This window comes from Vicia villosa, linkage group LG5, assembly GCF_029867415.1.
Source record: "Vicia villosa cultivar HV-30 ecotype Madison, WI linkage group LG5, Vvil1.0, whole genome shotgun sequence".
NCBI lineage: Eukaryota > Viridiplantae > Streptophyta > Magnoliopsida > Fabales > Fabaceae > Vicia > Vicia villosa.
Window position 1 is genome coordinate 105,684,320 of NC_081184.1, and position 22,518 is coordinate 105,706,837.

The window sequence follows — 22,518 nt, forward strand, 5'->3', positions numbered from 1 at the left end:
AATGAATGATGATCAAAAGAAGCTTTTCAGGAATCATCATAAATGCAGAACTGTTTTGCTGAATGCTATCTCTCATGCTGAGTATGAGAAGATATCTAACAGGGAAACGGCCTATGATATATATGAGTCCTTGAAAATGACTCATGAAGGAAACGCTCAAGTCAAGGAGACCAAAGCTCTAGCCTTAATCCAGAAGTATGAAGCCTTCAAGATGGAGGATGATGAAGACATTGAAAAGATGTTCTCGAGATTTCAAACTCTGACTGCTGGATTGAGAGTTCTTGACAAAGGATACACCAAGGCTGATCATGTGAAGAAGATCATCAGAAGCTTACCCAGAAGATGGGGTCCTATGGTGACTGCATTCAAGATTGCAAAGAATCTGAATGAAGTTTCTCTGGAAGAGCTTATCAGCGCCTTGAGAAGTCATGAAATAGAGCTGGACGAAAATGAGCCTCAAAAGAAAGGTAAGTCTATTGCATTAAAATCTAATATCAAGAAATGCACTAACGCTTTTCAGGCCAGAGAAGAAGATCCTGAAGAATCAGAATCTGAAGAAGAAGATGAACTGTCCCTGATCTCCAGAAGGCTAAATCAACTCTGGAAGACCAAGCAAAGGAAGTTCAGAGGCTTCAGAAGTTCAAGGAAATTTGAACATGGAGAATCTTCTGATGACAGAAGATCTGACAAGAAGAAGGTCATGTGCTATGAATGCAATGAACCAGGACACTTTAGGAATGAATGTCCAAATCTTCAGAAGGAAAGTCCCAAGAAAAAGTTTCATAAGAAGAAAGGTCTTATGGCAACCTGGGATGAGTCAGAAGATGATTCAGAAGATGAGCAGGCCAACTGTGCGCTGATGGCGACAGAAGATGATGGATCAGAATCTACATCAGAATCAGATTCTGAAGAGGTATTTTCTGAACTTACTAGAGATGAGTTAGTTTCCGGTCTAACTGAACTTCTGGAACTCAAGTCTCAGATTAGTCTCAAATACAAAAAGCTGAAAAAGCAATTTGAATTTGAAACAAAGAAGCTTGAGTTGGAGAATTCTGAATTAAAAGAAAAACTTTTAAAATTATCCAATAATGTTGGATCTCCTTCTGATTCAGAAAAATCCACTCCCAGTCTAAACCATATTCTGAAAGAATATGATTTAAGTTTCAGGAAGTTCTTATCTAGAAGTATTGGCAGAAGTCAGCTAGCTTCTATGATATATGCTGTGTCTGGAAACAAAAGAGTTGGCATTGGTTATGAGGGTGAAACCCCATACAAACTTGAACCTGTTGATGAAATGAAACTCACATACAAGCCATTGTATGATCAGTTCAAGTATGGCCACTCACATGATATTAGGCACACTTCACATGCTCAAAGTTTTCACATTACACACACTAAGAAGCATGTGACACAACCTAGGAAATATCATGAAACTCACATTAAGAACTATCATGCTGTTCCTCCTATTGCTTATAATGTCAAACCCAAGTTCAATCAGAACTTGAGAAAATCTAACAAGAAAGGACCCAAGAAGATGTGGGTACCAAAGAAAAAGATTATTTCTTTTGCAGATTCTCTTGATAACAAAGAAGACAACATTCAACATGACATGACACCTGGATTCAAGTTGGTCTCAACACTTGAAGGGAAGAAAGATTGCCTTTCAAGTTCTGGTTCTTAAATCTGTTGAAGAAACTATGTTTGTAGGAATTCAGAAAAGAAAGTTTATTAGTCTTGGAACCATCTGTTTTGTTTGTCTCTAAAGCATTGATGTTTCATTCTTGATTATTCTGAATGCTCTAAATGCTACAGAATATACAACATTGAAACATTGATTGTGGACAAAGCAATAAACATCTGTTTTGATGATAAACTTGTTTCTGATGAAACAAAGAGCTTAAGAATTTCTGCAGATACAGTTTTGTCTTATCAGAAGCTGCAGAACAAAGAAGTAAACCTCCAGAAGCTGTGTACATCAGAAGTAATGGATCAGAAGATCATTCAGACTTATGTCAGCACACTTCAGAAGGAGTATTTCCAGAAGAGAAATTAGATCAATTCAGAAGCAGTAATCAGAATTTGAAGGCGTAAAATCTCTCTGATATCTACAGCTGTCATCTATTATCTGATGATGAACACGTGTCTGTACGGTTTGTACAAAGCGTGCAGTTGAAAAGACGCCGACCTAGGTAACTGTATTAAATCATTTCATTTACTGTGTTCTCTCTCCTAATGTCATTTCTCATTAAATGCATAATGATTTCTTTTTAAATCTTTTAAATAACCCGCTTCATCTTCATTCCCACTTTTTCTCTCTTTCTCTCTCTTTTGTGCATTCATCTCGTTGCATCTCTCTTCAAACCCTAGTTCTTGATTTGATCACAAAGCATTATCATAATGAATCCATCTTCTCGTTCATCAATCTCTAAAGATAGTATCACTTCCACACAGAACCGTTTAAGCAAAAATGATGCTCCGTTGAAAACATGCTTAATACCCACGAAAGAACTGGAAGTTCTATGTGAATCGGCTGTGGACGTCAACAACCTTAAAGCAAATGGCTTTCAGTGTGATGCAAGAATCTTTGAGCAAGGATGGTCTAAATATCTTGATAGATTGGTTGGTCCAATTTATCCTGAACTTGTAAAGGAGTTTTGGGTACATGCAACAGTTACCCCAACTGCCATCATTTCGTTCGTGCTAGGGCATGAAGTGACTATCACTGAGAAACTCATCAGAAAGCTGTACAATCTTGATGATGAAGAAGGTTGGTCTGAGTTTCAACCACATACAATTGACTGGGCTCTAGTTGAAAAACAAATCTCTACAGCTGTTGGAGTTGATTCTCACTTCACAGGCAACTTAAGGCCTTTTTATAAAGTATGGGCTGAGATTATTCTGGGTTCTCTTCACCATAGAAAAAAGATGCGCTGCTCCTCCTACATCAGTCCGACTCACAAGTATACTCTTTTCTGCATTGGCAAAAAGATAGAGATCAACATCTCCCATATTCTATTTGAGAATCTGAAAACCTCTATCTTTGAGTCAAGAGAAGATGAAAGGGCGAAGTACCCTCATATTCCAAGAACAACCATTCCTTTCGGAAGGATGATTTCAGACATTCTGATTGAAAGCAAAGTGGTGGACTCCATCAGAAATCGTAATGCCTCGCATTTTCTTGGAGTAACTCAAGGTCCCATCTTCAATGGTGTTGATCTGTTAGGACTGGAAGTCATTAAGAATGTACCTGTTATGTGCACGAGCTTTCCTGACATTCTGTCTAGAAGAATTGCTGTTAAAGGGTTCATCTCTCTGTTTCATAAAGAACTTGATCAAGTTGTCAAGATTTACTTGGAAGATTGCGTGAGGAAGCAATCAGATGTTGATCCTGCTTGGATCCGTGGCAGAGTACTTCCGTCTAAAGAGGATATTCTGAAGAAGGATAAGAAGGAACGACAGGCGAGGTTAAAAAGAAAGGCTGAAGAAGATGAGGCTGAAAGAGCCAAGAAGTTAAGGGTCACCTATGATCCTGACAAGGTGGGATCTTCTGAATACAGAAATAAGAGGATCAGAGACTCCCTACACAGAACCAGATCTTCAAGGCAGGTTTATACTCCACCTCCTTCTGTCCCTAAACCTTCTCCCCAATCACCTCCTTCTGGACCAAAAGTAAACTTCACTTTACAAAATCCTTCTCCATCATCCTTCTCCTCTCCCATTCTAAACCCCACACCGTTGAGCATTCTTCCACCAACTCCTTCTGATAATTTCCCCTCACCAATTCCCTTTACAAATACTCCACCCTCTCCTCAATCCATCCCATCTGACACTCCAACCTCATCAATCATTCTCTCAGATATCCCCTCCTCCTCAACCACCGCACCTCCACCTTCTATATCTCATCCATTACCTACCAGAAAATCCCAACCCTACTGTCTTCTCTATCCTGACTACAAATTCACCTTCAATCCGCCTGAACCTGAACCTTCTACATACCTGGAACTCTTCAGACATGAGGTGATTAGCAGTCTAGACCTTCTGAAGGATGCATTCCTAAATGGTCTGGATGATGTTTCTACAAGAAATCTCTGGAGAAGATTTCGCAAGGATTTTCAAGTAGAAGCAATGGGAGTTCAGAAAAGACTAGTGGCTGCTGCCCCTGGTTACCCTGGTTACCTTCTGGAGGAAGATAATGGTATATACTATCATCCTCTCAGAAATTGTGTTGCTGCTGAGGAGAAGCCCTTTGTGGATGAAATGGAACAGTTGAGACTGGCTGCTGCAATGGAAGCAAACCCATGCAGGGACATGGTTATCTGGATTCCTGAGTATCCTGTTCTGCTTGGAGACTTCAAGACCTTATTTGACTATCTGAGGGAAAACCCTTCTAAGAAAGACCCTAGCTTGGTCATTCCAGAAGTTGTTGACCCACCAGAAGTTGAAGGTCCCTCTGCTCCCAGGAATTTAGCTGTCATTCTTCAGGCACTAGAGAATGGAGACTCTGAAATTCCTGCTGCAGAGTATGGAGATGCTTCTATGCAAGAAGCAGATGCTAAAGATCATGTTGCTGAATCAGACCCTGTTGAGGATATCCCAGCAAATGATACTTCTATGGAAGCTGCAGATCAAGTTGTCATTCCTGTGGATCAAAGCTGTGAAGCTTCTTCTGATGAACCTTCTCGTCTTGCAAGGACTCTAGAAGCGATTCAGAGGAGACAGGATGAGCAAAGCTCACTCAATGACAAGTATGATGCTTTCATTGAAAGGCAAGAAGGACACAACAACGATGTTAAAGAGATGCTGGCCAAGATCTTGTCAAGACTAGGGCCATCTTAGATTGAGTCTGTGTTGTTTCTTTCTTTTCTTTGCATCTGTTTTGTTTCTGTGCATCTGATTTTTTCATCCTGTACTTTTGTACCCTTTGGTTGAAACTTAATGAAATCATCTTCTTCCTCCATGTGTTCTGTTTTATTCATCTGAATCTTTTCTATTTTTTGATGATATGACAAAAAGGGGGAGAAAGATAAATGATAAATGATTTGATTAAATCTATCAGTTGCTGGGTAAAGGCTCCCACACATTCACTAACAAAGAACTGCAAGTTCTATATGGTTTAAGTGTTTTGCAGGTACAGAAGAGTGAAGTGAATCTTCAGAAGCAAACTCTAGAAGCAAAACCATAAGAAGCGTTATTCTGTAAAAGGAATAAGCTCTTGGAAACTGAAGCAAGCTGAGTGCTGTCAAGCTTCAGAGATCAGAAGCAAGAAAGAAGAATGAATCAGAAGCACTGAAAATAGAATTTGAATATCATTGTCTATCCTGTTCTGACAAAATTCTATTTGCTCTGATACATATAATGTTATGGCTCTGATACATTATTTGCTCTGATACATTATTTCAGCCTATATGGCTCTGATACATATAATGTGTTCAAACATACATTTTATGTTCTAACTCGTTCATGCTGACTTTTGTCGTTTAGTTTTTGTTCTGTAACATTTCAGGATGTAGAGATGCTCTGATGATGCTCTGGTACATTCAACAATGTTCTGATACAAATCTAGCATGAAGTGATGTTGGTAGACATTCAAAGTTCTGAAGCTATCCGAGGGAAGCAGAAATCAGAAGATGTGAATGTTCTAAAAAGATCCAGAAAACTCAAGTTCTGAAGCTGTCCTGAATGGAAGCAGAAGTCAGAAGCTGTGAATGTTCTGAAGATCAAAGAAATTCAAGTTCTGAAGCTGTCCACGATGGAAGCAGGAATCAGAAGCTGTGAGTGTTCTAAGGATCTAAAGAAATTCAAGTTCTGAAGCTGTCCAATGGAAGCAGAAGTCAGAAGCTATGAATTCTCTGAAGGCAGAAGCTTATATGATCGTCTCTACCGAAATAATCAGGGAAGTCTTTTATCAAAGTTCTTCGAGTATTTATTTCAGGGGGAGATTATTTATCTCAGGGGGAGATTGTTAATCTCAGGGGGAGACATATTCATATGCTTATGCTATAGCTGTGTAATTTGTCTTTTGCCGTCTACTCTTTCTGATCGCAAATTCATATCATTTATATATGTTTTTGTCATCATCAAAAAGGGGGAGATTGTTAGAACAAGATTTGTTCTTATCAATTATCTTAGTTTTGATGATAACAATAATATGAATTTTGCTTAAGATAATATGGTACTCTAATCAAATGCAATTTCCCTTTCAGGAAATATATATAAAGAGTACGCATAATTCAGCGCTCAGAAGTTGTGTCTCAAATGGTTCAGCATGCAACATCAGAACATGGTCTGGCAAGACATCAGAAGATGGTCGAAGCAGAATCAGAACATGGGTCTATGGAAGCATCAGAAGAACATGAGATCAGAAGCACTGAAGATCAGAAGATGGTATCACGCTCAGAAGCACTTCAAGGTCAGAAGATCAGAAGATGCTATGCACCAAGCTGTTTGACTCTGATGATATTCAAACGTCGTATTCACAAACATCAGATCAGAAGAAAGTACAGGTGGCAGACTACGCTGACTGACAAAAGGAACGTTAAAAGCTACTAAAGGCTACGTCAGTAGACACAGCGTGAACAAGGCTCGAGGTAGTTGACAAAAGCGTATAACATTAAATGTGATGCTGTACGGAACACGCAAAGCATTAAATGCATTCAACGGTCATCTTCTCAACGCCTATAAATATGAAGTTCTGATGAGAAGCAAGGTTAACAATCCTGAACAAAGACAATTCAAATTAACTTGCTGAAACGCTGTTCAAATCAAAACTCAGAATCTTCATCTTCATCAAAGCTCACTACATTGCTGTTGTAATATCTTAGTGAGATTAAGCTTAAACGATAAGAGAAATATCACAGTTTGTGATTATAGCTTTTAAGAAGCATTTGTAATACTCTTAGAATTGATTACATTAAGTTGTAAGGAACTAGAGTGATCGTGTGATCAGTATACTCTAGGAAGTCTTAGCAGTTGGCTGAGCAGTTTGTAACTAGAGTGATCAGGTTGATCAGAATACTCTAGAGGAAGTCTTAGGAGTGAACTAAGCCTAGAGTGATCGTGTTGATCAGTAGACTCTAGAAAAGTCTTAGAGGGTATCTAAGCAGTTGTTCCTGGAGTGATCAGTGTGTGATCAGAAGACTCTGGAAGACTTAGTTGCGGACTAAGTGGAAAACCATTGTAATCCGTGCGATTAGTGGATTAAATCCTCAGTTGAGGTAAATCATCTCTGCGGGGGTGGACTGGAGTAGCTTCGTTAACAGCGAACCAGGATAAAAATAATTGTGCAATTTATTTTTATCGTCCAAGATTTAAAGTCACACTTATTCAATCCCCCCCTTTCTAAGTGTTTTTCTATCCTTCAATTCCTTCATTATCTCCTAACAAGAGTTTTGCTCCCAAGTAACACAAATAACAACTATGTCATCAAAATTGACGTTACTCCGCTTTGCCTTTTAACATAAAACATACCAACAAACTAGGTAGAAGGAGCGTTTCATCACATGACCTTTTTGATTTTGACAAATGGAGAGAAGTATACTTTCAAGGGGGTATATTTCTATCTACTCCAGGGGAGCCTTATCACTCCACATATATGTATTATTTCTTTACCACAACTCCAAACTGATGCATTGCATCATCAAAAATGGGGAGAATGTGGAACCTTGTTTTGCGGGTAATATACCTTTAACCAAGACATCGTCATTTGATAATGACAACTATGATGAAAATTGTAAAGGAATCTATAAGGTCAATCATAAGGTAAACCATAAAGACAACTGATGATAAGTCAAGCATAATGCTTAAGCGCTTAAAGATACAAACTCAAGTAAAATGGTTTGATGAACTTGACTATTCAAGGAAGACAAACAAAGTGCATTATCTAAATCCTCAAAGAGATCTCAATCAGTGTCGACACAGAAGATGATATCTAGAAAAAAGGCTGGTAAGAGGAGTTAATCTCCTAGGTTAGTAAGTGAGTGATCTTATATAAAAGCAAGGGGTTTTTTTCCTAAAAGTATATGACTATAAGAACACACACACTAAAACATTTTTTAAATATTTTTTATTAAGAGAAAAAAATTTCAAACATGTCTAGGGGTTGTTCCAGATGACTTAGGAGTTGTGGAAATTGCTAAAGGGAAATATTTGAGTAATCTAATCGATTAAGACATTGGTCTAATCGATTAGATCATTTCAAACTTTATTTCCAATTCATTTAGACAACACCTTAATTATGTGCAACGGTAACGTATCTTAAAATTCCATTTTCAAAACATATAATTAATTTTTTTTTTAAATCTATTCAATTAGCAATTTTGTCTAATCAATTACACAACGGTAAAATTCATTAAATGAAAATTTTATTTTGGCCACGCATTTTGCCTATAAATAGATGCCTCATTCTCAATTCAAGTAATCCAAAACGTGTTTTTACACTACCTTCTCTCTCTCTCTCTCTCTCTCTCTCTCTCTCTCTCTCTCTCTCTCTCTCTCTCTTAGACATGGCAATAAAACCCAGACCCACGGGTACCCACCCGAACCCGCCCCGAAGTTGACGGGGAAAACCCGCTTTGACTGGGTTTGGGTTCGGGTTTGGGTTTTCCCCGATTAGAAAACATGGGGATGGATCGGGTAATGGGGACACTAGTACCCACCCCGAACCCGTCCCCGAACCCGCCCCGTTTATTTCAATATGTACATTATTATTTATATTTCATAATTTATATTATTAAATATGTGGCTAATGTTTTAATAATTTGATTTGTATTTATTATTTTAAATATTTGAAATATATGTATGAGATTTTTTTATTTTGTTATTTATAATGTAATTTGATTTTTGAAAAAGTAAATATTTTTATTAAAAAAATTGATTTTACGAAATACATGGTGGCGGGGATACCCGAACCCAACCCGAACCCGTTAAGGACGGGTTTGGGTTTTAATTCCCCATCCCCGTTTGGGTTTGGGGCGGGTAACGGGGATTGATTGGAGATTCGGGTTTGGGTTTGGGGGAGGTAAAAACCGTCCCCGACCCGCCCCGTTGCCATGCCTACTCTCTCTCTCTCTCTCTCTCTCTCTCTCTCTCTCTCTCTCTCTCTCTCTCTCTCTCTCTCTATCTCTATCTTTATCTCTCTCTAAGTTTTATTTTTACTTTACCTCACTAGATGTTATAACCATATGCTTTTGTGAGGAAAGTCTCTTTGTGAATGAGGTTATTTGGGTAGTTCTGGAATGGTAGAATTATAAAATTCACCAAGGAAATGTTTTATATACCTTTGTTGAATATTTTCCAATTAGGAATTATTTGTGGTTAGAAGTTAAACTTGATAAAAGCTTTGGTTAGAGATTATATGATCAGTTCCTATTTAGGTTGAAGATCAACCATTATAAAAATATCCCCCTTGTTCTTGGTTAGCTTGTAAAACCAAGATTGGTTAAATATTAGTTGTTATAAAAATCTTCCCCTAGTCGTTGGTTATCCTATCAAACCAATATTGGTTAAAGATTAGCCGTTATAAAAATAATCCCCTAGTTCTTGGTTAGCCAATAAAACCAGGATTGGTTGAAGATTAGCTAATAGTAAAATCTTCCTATGATTGAGATCAGCTTGGTTAAAATCTCCGAGGTTATTTGGTTATCCTGTTAAACCAAAATTGAGCTCAAATTTTTTGGAACTTGAAAACTAACTGTCATAACCCAAATTTGTCCTACCCTCTACCAAATTTTCTGGCTTTGACTTCTCATTTGATTTGCATACCTTTACTAGGTCATTTTGCACATTATGCATCATTAATCAATAATTTGGCATGGGACCAAGAGTTTTCTTGTGATTTTGGCTTTCCCCATTCAAAGAGAATTATTTGGTTCCCCAAGCAAAATTTGAGACTTGCATCATCAAGATCATAGTCTTTGCCAAACATCATCAAGTTACAATGGCACTCCTTCAAGTCCTCTCAAGAACATCAAGTACTTAGGGCTTTGGCTCATTTGTGTTGATCATGGATTAGGGTTTAGATTGATTATTATTATTATCTTAGAGATCTCTCTTCATCATGGTGAATCTCAAGGAAGGAAATTAGGGTTTGTGTTGATCATTGTTGCTCAAGTTTGTTTGGCTTTGGTTAAAGTCAACTTAGGGTTGACTTTCTGATCAAATATTGATCCCGAGGCATGAATGGAGGTTTATGGTGTTCATATTCATCTTATTAGTTCAATATATTAGTTCAAATCGTGGAAGATAGCATTGAAAATTGAAGAAAGATTTGAATTTGGTTCAATTGGTAAAAGTCAACCAAATGCCTAAAAGTCAAAGGTTGAATTTAGGGTTTTTGGTCAAAATCAAGTTGTCGAGTCAAAATATTCATAATAGGTTAAACATGATGTCAAATGTCAAGAAGAATCATAAAAAGTCAAGAAATGGATGGAAAAGTCAAAGTTGAAGAAATTGGAAAGTTTTCTAAGTGTCAAAATACATGTTCATTTGGTCAACTTTGCGAGATTATATCTCTTTCATTTGTTCACCAAAAGTAGCAAATAGGGTATAAAGTTAAAGCTTATGATTGATAATACATCATGAAGCAAATTATGAATCCAAAATGAATCCCTAAGTGGTTGGAATTTGATGCTAAAGTGAGTGAGTCAAATTGTGCAAAATGGCCAAAACACTTAGAGAGTTTTTTAGAGCAAGTCAGTTTTGGAATATGGATTTGAGGTTAAGTTATCTATTTATAAAAGCTGATTCTCATTGAAGCCTCAACACCAAAATTTTTATTTGCCATGTTCTCTTTCTATAGACCTCAAGATCAAGATAATTGGATGATTAAACATGAAGTTATAACATTGAGAACTCACCATCTTGCAACTGGTTAAATCCACTTCAGTTTGGTATCAACTTGGCCAAATTTGCACTAAATGCATTTGATTCACTTTCCTACATTACACACTCAATGCACATGATCAGAACCTTACATTTTTTTGCCCAAAGTATGCATATCACGCACCTATCACAAGTTTGCTCAAAACACCAAAATGACCAAAATGGAGATTATGCAAATTCAGCTAAAACTTATTCAAGAAGCTTCTCCTTTGTTCTAGCTCACCCTTGATCGAATAACAAACACCTTCCAACCCTCTCTTTAAGCCTGGACCCATTTGAATCCAAGCCTACCTCCAAACCTCCATTCATGTGCAATTTCAATCCTAACAAACTCCAAACCAAAATAACCAACTCCATAGCTCAAGTTTGGATCCAAACCAGATCAAGCTTATCCTATAAGTTTCCTAAACCCCTATATAAACCATCTCCCTCCAATTTGCTTGAAGATCATCATTTTCACCAAAGCCACCAAAAACTTCATTTCTTCGAATCTCAATTCTCCTTCACTCTCAAATTTCTTCACACTTTCATCATCAACATCATCTAAAGAACCTTCAACAAGCAATTTGAAAATGAATTCATCACGGAATCACGATCTGCACCTTCAATTCATCATCAATGGTGTAAAATCGAATTCTCTATTTTATTGAGTTTTTCTGCAAACTAATGCTTCAATCATCCTCAACAACTCATATTGGATCTTCTGTATGCAATTATATGGATATGGAACACGCAATTCATTCACTCCAAGTTTGAAATTCATATGAAGAAAATGGAGACGGTTGGAACGATTCAACAAGTACTAGAGCAAATTGAGCACATATTCATGATCAGGGAACTTCACTGAAGCTAATTGGATCATTCTATAATCTTCTCCTTCATATTGAAGAGGCATCGGACCTTGCTCAGATAGGTAAGACTTCTTCTACTTCGAATTCATTCATTTCATCATCATTTCATGAGAATCTTGATGTTGTTGTGTTCGAAATTGATTGGTGATTAAAAACTCTAAGATCTTAAATTTCAATTCTTCATCACTGTGATTTAATTTTGTTTTGAAATAGTTAAGGTTTATTGTGTTGGTTCGATTGTGTGAGATTTAAGTTTGATCGTTGAAAATATTGTGATATTCAAAATCAGCGTGAGATTTTGAGTAAGATGATGATGATCTTTCTCATTTCTGGAAATTTCAACCACCGCCTATGGTGGCTGGCGCCGTAGCAGTTGAACGAAAAAGGTGACTAAGCCTCCTTAAAGACAAGTAATTGGGTGTAAATGAATTTTTAGACTCAAGGATAATCCTAATAGCACTATTAATATGTATAAGGCAATACTTGTAGCCAGGGTTTCCATCAAAGATATGGCTTCGATTTCACTGAAACCTTCTCTGCTATGGTTAAACTAAAAACCTTCAGGATTATTTTGTCATTTGCCATTACCTAAAAGTGATCAATCTAACAATTAGATGTTAATAATGTCTTCCTCAATGGTCTCCTTCATGAGGAAATGTATATGAGACAACCTATAATATTTGAAAGCTCCAATCCTTCTCTAGCAGTGTTTTAAAAATCGAACCGAACCGGCCGGTCAGATCGGTCAGACCGGAAATCAGAGGGGTCACTAGTATGGTCTGATTGTTGGACCAGATATGCTATTGAACCGATGAGAACCGGTTAAAATCAAAAAAAAATCAGTGAACCGACAATTTTAGAAAACCGGTGGTTCAAATGCATACTCTTTCTTTTCCGCAAAAAACGTTGCCGTTTTCATGATTTTTTTATAAAAAATATAATTAAAATATAATTAGACTTTATTCAAACCTTATTTGGAACAACTTTTCCCCTGTTTGCAATTAGACTTGGTTTAAAATTTATTTAAATTTATATTTTGTATTATTTTGTTGTGAATGATGATTATATTTAGAATTTGAATGTAAAAAATAAACATGTGAAATTATAATATTTTAAATTGTAAAATTTTGTAGGTGTTGTGATATTTTTTAGAGACTAAGTCATCCAGTTCGACCGATTTAATAAATATATAGTATTGCAATAGATACCAATTTATTCAACCAAGTTATCCGGTTTAATCCAATTTAATCATGTAGTTCAACCAGTGACCCAATACCCTCACCACCGATCCGGTTTTTAAAATACTGTTTCCTGGTTTGTAAGCTTAATAAGACTCCCTGTAGCCTTAAAGAAGCCCCCAGACAATAGTTTGAGAGGCTTCAAACTTCCTTACTTCAACTAGGCTTCAAGACTAGCAAGTAGGCTTCAAGACTAGCAAGTGTGATCCTTCACTTTTCACCTATTTCTTTCAAGGCATTACTATTTATCTACAAGTCTTTGTAGATGGCAGTTCCTCATCTGTCTTGCAAAATTTTATTACTAAACTGAATATACATTCTCTCTCAAACATCTTGATGATCTAGATTATTTTCTAGGAATTTAAGTCAAATAAACTGCTCATAATCCTCTACTTTTAACTCAATCTAAATACATCATAGACCTTCTTCAAAAGACTAACATGTTGGAGTCTAGTTCTGCCACCACACCAATGCAGGCCTCCTACAAGTTGACCAAAACAAGTTTTGCTACCAAACTGAGAACAAAAAGGTGCCACTTAAAAGCAACTCTCAACACCGAGATTATATTAACAGCGGTCACATTTATTATTAGACTGCAGTAGATATGCAAAGTTATGCGGATATTAAAAGAAAAACTAACACATCTAATAAAAAACTACTAGTTCATCCAAGTGTGCAACAGTGTTTATAATCACATGCACATTTCTTGTTAAGTACTCAATTTAATCTATTAATCCAAAGCTAAAATAATTTCTTTTTAACTATTAGGACCAAACCTCCGATTGTATACTGCATCCCACAATGATAGTTATACTTGGAAGAAAATTACAGAGTTTGATAAAATCGATTCTGAATCCAAACAGTGTTCATGCTCTGTACTGTGAAGGAAAACACTCAACTTAGATCTACCTGCTAAAAATTGATCATGTTAGCATTGACAGTTGATATCTTAAAACCCCTAAACAGCTCACCTGCAAATCCAGAACTACAAAGGAAAAAGGGGCAAATGAGTGCACGGTTTAAGAAAAGGGAACAGCAATTTCATTTTTTTCAACATATCAAAGATATGAAACCCAGTACAAAAACAATTTTAAAATGTAACAGTTTTTCCATTCTCGTTTAGGCACTGGGTAGGTTAGGACTCTTATGTGCATGCAAAATGTGCAATGCCATATCAGCCAATTAAACCAAGAAAATATTGGTAGTTTACTAATTACCAACTGCAGCCATAAATTACACTTCCTGGGATCATCATTTGGTAGCACAATATACCAGTCATGAGTGAGTTCCACCGTCCACAGCTACGCAAATAAAAATTGTTTGTCCATTTCTGCATGGTTTGACCTTTGACCATTTCCGAAAGGCACCCAACATCATAGCAACCAAATAGTCACATGCCAAAAGTTCTGTTGTAGATATCCCCAGAATTTGGCATCCGATATTTTGAATCATCAAATCCTGGGTAAAACTTGTTAAATCCAAGTCTTTCGTTCCTCAAAAGTTCGGCAACCCCCAGACCATTCCCACTCTGCATCTCATTCCACCCATTCCATTGGCCATTAGAAAAGACTGCATTTGTAGACTGCTGCATAGACAGCTGAGGGAAAGGGGCTAGGTTACTGACTTGAGATTGATCTAACCTAGAAGAAATACCATATGAATCACCAAGTTGAGAATAAGTATTCCCAATTTCAGGAAACCTGTTTTGCTGCTGAGTGAGAGATCTTTGCATCAGGAACTGTAGTCTGGCTTCATTGTCGAAGTAATTATTTAATTGTGGATTGAAATTTGAACGCATGTCCAATGATTGGCTGTTCTGCGCACCTTGAAGTCTCCCCTTGCCAACAACTGCCAAAATAGCTGGATCCATAAATTCAATGTCGCCTGTGCCACCAATATTTCCAGCTGAGTGTGTCTGATGTGAATTTCTCAAAAAAGAAGAATGATCAAGTAAGGAATTCCCTGTCAAAAGTTTAACAGTTGTATTAGACCAACATAAGAAAAACATGTGAAAGTTGTAAGAGAAACCACAACTAACCAGATAGGGAGTCAAAAGTCTGCTCTGATCTCTCATGTGAAGAAAAACCAGGAGGCGGCAGCCTGCTTGGAATTGAAAAACCTGGCGGAGCTGAAACTTGTGCTCTTGAAATAGCTGTTAATCATAGCAAAATCAAGGCCATCAGATGAACTGAGACAACTAGAAATGAAATAACACACGGGGCAACACATATAGGGAAGGCAAACATGTAGCCAGAAGAAAGCAGTTTAACCAGTGTTAAAACCTTGAACAGAATCAATCAGGCAAACGCTTCAGTAGTTGCAGTCACTATGCTAATTTAACACATTGGAAAATAGTTCAATACTACAAAATAACCACACAATTCAATCTAATTACACAGTACATACATGAGCAACTGTAACTCAGCAGATCATTAACTTAAGCTCTTCAACGTAAACAATATAACGATTTTATACAGAAGCAAGATCAGTTTATAAATTCACTTCTAAAGAAAACCTTTTACTAGTTAGTAACTAGATTCTTCTAAAGATTTGCGATTGATTTTAAATTTTGGAAAAAGCACAAGCCAGGCTACAGTTTGTTGGCATTCTCATTTATGCAACACTAAGTTCATTTCACTGATGAATTTTACTACCCTGCAATCAGTTCAATACAACGGAGTGGTATAGTTTTCCTAAAAGTAGACGTATTTTTTATCACAAATCACACTCAAGTCATTGCATCATTTCATCCACCCAACTTGGATCCTGGTTGGTATATCCCTTCATTGTTTTCTTTGATGGACCCAAGGTACTTGAAATGTAAAACTTTTGGTGTGATTGCTATAGTTATTGACTTATTGTGGAATAATCTTCTATAATTCCATCTTGTGTTCTCTCTTACACTATGTGACACCATATCCTTGATTGCTAGTACATAAGCAATCTAAACAGTTTTCTTCTCTAAAGGCTAAATAAAACATTTAATAGACTTCTTTAGGTAATTATCGTTTCTTTCCTACTTCAATATAACCCATGTGCATGTCTCTTCAAATCCTCTAATCTACATCAACTTATGTAGCATGAATTATGTATAAAGCAACCCATGTGCATGTTCTACAAATCCTCTAATCTACATCAACTTTTGTAGCATGAATTATGCATATAGCTAGCATGTCAACCTCTATGGCATTAAATCAAACTGATTTCAGTGATGAGCTTCTCATTTTATTCTCTACTCTACTATCAAAACTTCTTAGTATGACTAAATTGATTCCTCAATAATTTCTGAAGTTTCGCCTTTATTCTTAAAGATCAAACTTTTGTAGCATGAATTATGCATATAGCTAGCATGTCAACCTCTATGGCATTAAATCAAACTGATTTCAGTGATGAGCTTCTCATTTTATTCTCTACTCTACTATCAAAACTTCTTAGTATGACTAAATTGATTCCTCAATAATTTCTGAAGTTTCGCCTTTATTCTTAAAGATCATCCACCCAATTTGGGATATTCTTAGAGCTTATAACTTTGAGACTTCTGCCTTTCTCTCCTAACCTTTTCCATTCCTCAATATGTAAATTATCTAGTCCAATAGTCTTAGCATTATTCATTTGCTTCAACACTTCTTTTCCACCTTAAATGCTGAAATTTTTCAAGGTTTAAGTAATTTAGATCAACCTCTCTAGTGTTTAGTCTGTTTGCGGTCAGAATACTGATGACCTTCAATAAATATGGAATAACATTTCCATGTTCCATCTTTCCACCTTTCTCTTCATACTTTAACAAGCTTGTAAATACCTCTTCCCCTTCATTACTATCTAAGGATTTGTAATATATTCAGATAACAAACATTCCAATACATTCAGCAACAGGAATTCAAAATTTGCAGAATACCGATGAATTGAATGCGTAAATATAATATAAAATCAAAATCTGGAAAAAAATTATAACAATGTAACGCAGAAGAAATTTCTAAAGATTTTACTCAATCCTTAGGCAGGCACTGCACAAAAGCAATTAGTTAGATGTCAATAATATATAAATAAAGCTTCTGTAACAATGTCAAGAAAGCTGGGAACACTCACCAGAAAGCTTATTGGAAGAAGCAGTTGAATGAGCACTGCTTATATTTTCAGCTTCCTCAAAATTACTGGTAGGAAAGCCATTTGCAATGCCCAACTTTTCCATATAAAAGTCTCTTTCTGCCAGATTCTGATTGAGTGTGTGGCTCTTAGACTGTTGCTGGTTGAAAGCATAAGACGGATGCACATCAAAAGTTTGAATTTCAGATTCTTCCTGTCTTGCAAAAGAGAACCTTGATTGGTTATTATTTTGAACTTTCCAAGAACTAGATTTTTTTAAAGGAGCGGGCTGGCTATCAGTATTTTCACTCAACAGCTTCACTATATTATGGGGTGATGCTAGGGAGTCATCCCATGGATCAAAATCAATGGACAGAATATTTGAGATTATACTACTTTCCCCCTTATCAATTGACTCATCACACCCAGTATCAACGGCATCACCAACCAACCGTCCAATGCTTTGCCTGTTTCTTTCATCATGAAGAAAGCCGTTAGAGGTTCCGCGGATCAACTTCTCAGGATAGCCATTACATAACATGCTAGACGAATGTAAATTAGATTCCTCCCGAACTCTATCTTCAGAAGATAGAGAACCAGCATTTCCAGCAGTACAAGGTTCGCCATATGGCATACAAGGGCTAGAAAGTTTTGATACATTAAGGAAATTTGTTGCCTTAGGCAAATAAGAACGACAAACTTCTGGATCCTTGAGTCTTTGATTATCAAAAGATGCTACATCATCTTCGATATCAGCTGTATCTGATACTACTTGAGATTGAGAGTTCAATATCCCTCCACATTGTTCCTTTGGACTAAAAATCCCACTATCTGATGAGGAAGTTTTACCAACCACATTTGTTGTTATTGGGTCTTTAAATCTATCAACATCATATTGTGATCCTTCTTGAATTTGAGGAGATTTAGTCATGACATCATCAGTTGGCCGGTTACTAGGTTTGGTTATACCACAGTTTTCAATTGAGGAACTTCTACCAATGTTAATTGAGGAGAACTCACTGGACAAATTCCGAATCACTTCATTGGTAGCAGGCACTGCTTCCTCAGGACCAGAGTTAAAAGAATGTCCAGTAATGTTAGTAGAATTTAATGTGTTTGTTATAGTACAATTGCCTCTACCATTATCTCGTGATAATGGTCGAGAAGACAGCTCACTCTTCAAATTGACAGGTGCAGGAGAAACAGCACAAGCTGAAATTTTTTCACCTGCACTGGTAAGACTGTCCAAGCTATTATATTGTTTACTAGGTTTTGGCAATTCACTTTTCACCCTAGGTAATGTATTATGACTCCCATCACTTGATGGCGGCCTTCTTGAACCATCACCCTGTGCTGCAGAAGCCTGAATTGTTCCCGTAACGGCAGTAGAAAAGGCAAGTGTGCTGTTAACTGTATCAGGCTTTGGCTTGGACAAAACAGATGGGTGCGATAGACCTCCAACAGGGGGCTGACAACTTGTAGCCTGTGTACCCCTGGCACACATAAACATTGGAACCATAACTTTCTTCAGATAAGTTTAACATTCAAGGTAAAATACAAAATTATAATGATGCGTACCATGCAGTACTAGTGGGAAGAGGTACATGTTTCCCATTGATTCCATTTGGAGGCGAATTTCGCACTGTGTAGACAGAGTTCTGCTCCATAATTAAAATAAAATGTCAGTTTCTTTGTATTCTCAGCTGACAAAGGCAAAAAAAAACATTATGCTTGAAGAATAGCAATTAAAGATCAAATTTCAAATGAGCCCTCAATCAAAACAAGAAAATTAAAGCAAAAACTCGAGGGACTGTAGGAACATGCAAAAAAGACTTACAGTTGGAGCACTATTAATAATGGGCCTTTCTGTCGAATAATCTGTGCAATCATCCAGAGGAGGAGGTAATACATTCCCCGACCGGCGTTGCATATTAGTTGTGGCACCAGTGATTTGTTGAACTCTACTTCTTCAAAATAACAAGAAAATTAGAGTATTTATTTGGCACTACATTCAGTTCAAGCAATAATAACATGCAAATCAGAAAGCATAATCTGAAACACGGATTAGAACACGATTTGATTATGTGTAGTGATCTCATCAAAACTCAGACAGGTTTCTCATCCCAATGCATTATTTAGTTTAACAGCTCAATTGAAACCATCAAAAACACCTATTTTCAGCAAGAAGGATTTTACATAACTGAATCATAGCAAGGCTCGTAACAAAATTATAAGAATATTACCTAGTGTAAGCTGATATTATTTCATCTTTTGTAAAGCTATCTTCTTGAGAGCCAACCTCGTGCAGATATAGACAATCAGGGTTGATGCAAGGCTGATCATGGAGAGATTACTACTCAGTTAAAAGCATAACCAGTTAAGGCACAGTTTAAAAATCTCTAAAGACCTACTAATTTCCATACCGAATTTCGGAGCCATGCATGACAATATTTTGTGGTTCCAAAACAAGCCCTGAAAATGAGTACAAGCCAAAAACGACAAAAGGATTAATAAGCAAGACTAGGAAAATGAGCAAGACATGTCAAAAAAAGTAGCTATTTTTACCTTAAAGGTTTACCCTCCAAAACAAATCCATGTACATTTTGAATACACCGAATTGCTTCCTCTTCCTTTAAATAAGTAATATATCTGAGATAAAACCTTGATTAGAAACTGTATCATTGATATTAAATGTATTACACAATGATAGTCAAACAAGCTGAAATAGCACTGCAGCAAAGACAATGTGCTTACACACTGCAAGTATCATTAGGAAACTGTTGAATGACACCAGCTGCCGTCCGTGACATTGACACTTTTAAGACCTTCCCATACTGACCAAAATACTCTCGCTTCTGGAGAAGCTGCAAAAATGATCATATGATTAAAGATTCTATAAGGAAGACAAAGCGAAAAATTCAACGAGAAAAAGAGGTAAAACAGAAACATTCACATAATCCAAGAGCAGAGAAGGTAAAATAATTACATCTTCATCTGCCAGATCCAGAGGCAATCCAACTATGTAAACAAGGTTTCGCTGAATCACTCGCACACTACTGAGCTGCTTCCGTCCATCAGCAGATTTTGATTTTGATTTTTGATTCTTCACCTTTTTCTCCATATTAATTTCATTCAGCAATCTACAACATATATATACATACACATATATTGACACACATTAAGAGAAATACACTATGAAAATGTCTATGTTGATTTAAACAGTCTACATTGGCCTTCGTATAAATACCTTAAAGAAATCTAACAAATAAAACGAACAAAAACTTATATTTTGCTTTCATAGCACTCAAACATAAAAGTTTTAGCAATTTTAATACATTTCCAATCCTATATAAATGTACTGTTAACGGAATGACCTTTCACACTTTGACGCCGTCCCAACAATCTTTTCCTTGTCATAAGGAGAACGACAAGCAGGGCATCGCCCATCAGTATCATCCTTCTCGGCCATGTCCATTATGTGGTGCCAACACCATACACAGATCTGCAATCAAGTGGATGTGAAACTGAAATTCATCATAATGAATCAGATAAAGACAAACAAAACATCAACAACAGCACCTACATGACTATCATGAAAAGAAATCAAAATAAACCTTGACAACAGTTAAAAGGATCAATATTCAATAAAAGAAAATTTATGAACCAAAGAACAAGTGACACTTGAATATTAACATTAGCATTATACAACCTAAAAAAACTTTTTTCAACTACAAATTATACTAAAACCTCCAAATAATTAGCTACTCCACATAAATAGAATCAAACCAAACCTCATAACCACATCGACAAGGTTTCAACTGCTGATCCGTCAAATCCATCTCTTCGGCGCAGAGAGGACAAGTCCTTTCTCCTTCATCACTCATGATTTCCGTTAACAAAAACTGGGAATACCACAAAACACATGTCAAAAACATTTACACTAATCATACACAATATGCATCATAGACTTCCGCCTGAATCACCTTAAAAATTGGAGAAAAGTCACAAAGCCAATTATTAACTCAATAAACTATTCTTCCCTAAAAATCATGTTTGATAAAAATAAAACAAAACCAAACCACAGATTAAACTGTGAAACCCGCCACTCATACAGCAAATTCACAATAAAATTCAAATTCTCTTTAAATTGTTTAGCATCAACTTCATGGATACTGATACAATGAGCAATATCCGAGGAAAACTAATGCAGTAAAAAAAGGTAAATTTCGATCTTAAATATAATTACAACAATCATTACAGTATCATCAGCAGCAGCAGAAGCTAAATTTCGATCAAAACTCCAGATAAAACTCAAACTCAATAACAGTCTTCCAACTCTAGCAACATTTGATTGGTAAACAAAAACATCAAATCTATAACAAAAAATTCAAATATACATTCAAACACGGCGAACCTAAGGCACCACATATCAACTAAACAACAAATCAGAATCAAAAATATATATCAAATAATCAAAACAATTGACAATAGAACAATAGAATCAAAACCGATTACGCAAGAATAAATAAATAACAGGACAGAAATCTCTAGGGATTAAGCGGAAAATAAAATCGATGACATGAAAAAGCATAATAAATTCGGAATCAAATTAGGGATCGAAGAAGAAAAGAATCAAATTAGGGTTAGAAATTGAGAGTCGAAGACTAACAGTGTTGAGATCGAGAAGAAACTGTGAGGAGGAGATTGTTTGAGGAGAGAAGCGCACGATAACACGAAGAGAGAGAGAGAGAGAGAGAGAGAGAGAGAGAGAGAGAGAGAGAGAGAGAGAGAGAGAGAGAGAGTGCGGAGGGGTAAAGAAGGGCAGAGAAAAATCACAGGGTGGCTTTTAAAAGAGAGAGAGGGTGCTGTTTGGATGATGGTGTTTTCGGGTTTTGGATCTTTTCTTTTCTCCCTCTTTTTTTATGCAAAGGAGAATTTAGTAAATAGCCTCGAATGTTTGCTTAATTACAAAAATACCCCGGTAACTTTTTTTATTCTGATTTTCTAACTCTCTCTCCCTTCTGCTTTGTCGAGCAACCCAACAGGTTCTGGCTAGTGTTTTAGTCTGAATTACACGTACGCATTGGTCTAATGCATGTGGTGCTTCAGATGTTTGACACGTGGCTTTAAGTTCGATCCTACGGATGTGCTTTTTTAGCAAAGTAAAATTGGCAATCCTTAAAGAATTTTATTTTAATTATTTTTTAAATTTGTGTACATAAAAATTATTTTATTTATTTAAATTTTCTAGTCAGATGTTCATGGGAAAAATAAAATTTATTTGACTTTTTTTAGATATATCATATATTCTCCAATCAATATAATTTTGAACTTTTTATTTTAAATTTGCATTTATCATAATGATGGTACATCAACAATAAATAAATATCAATTGATAAAAATAATTTAAAAAATCTTTAAAATTTTATTTTTATTATGTATTACACAATCAAATACCACAATTACTT

General features: G+C 36.3%; 1 protein-coding gene across 3 annotated transcripts; it reads right to left on the reverse strand.

The window, feature by feature from the left end:
- Positions 1 to 13,985: 13,985 nt before the first annotated feature.
- On the reverse strand, positions 13,986 to 21,929 carry LOC131601941 (uncharacterized). Of its 3 annotated transcripts, XM_058873875.1 has the most exons (13): positions 21,720 to 21,929; positions 20,842 to 20,952; positions 20,425 to 20,552; positions 20,037 to 20,190; positions 19,805 to 19,914; positions 19,616 to 19,699; positions 19,474 to 19,522; positions 19,294 to 19,385; positions 18,888 to 19,017; positions 18,629 to 18,708; positions 17,054 to 18,543; positions 15,006 to 15,119; positions 13,986 to 14,929 (listed from the first exon to the last, which is right to left on the reverse strand). In XM_058873875.1, the coding sequence occupies exons 2-13, from the start codon at positions 20,932 to 20,934 to the stop codon at positions 14,358 to 14,360; spliced, it is 3,096 nt and encodes a 1,031-aa protein (XP_058729858.1). In that variant the 5' UTR covers positions 20,935 to 20,952; positions 21,720 to 21,929; the 3' UTR covers positions 13,986 to 14,357. The 3 variants fall into 3 exon arrangements, with proteins under 3 accessions (XP_058729858.1, XP_058729856.1, XP_058729855.1); XM_058873873.1 differs by lacking the exon at positions 21,720 to 21,929 and having other exon boundaries at positions 18,888 to 19,011; positions 20,842 to 21,650; XM_058873872.1 differs by lacking the exon at positions 21,720 to 21,929 and having other exon boundaries at positions 20,842 to 21,648.
- Positions 21,930 to 22,518: the final 589 nt, after the last annotated feature.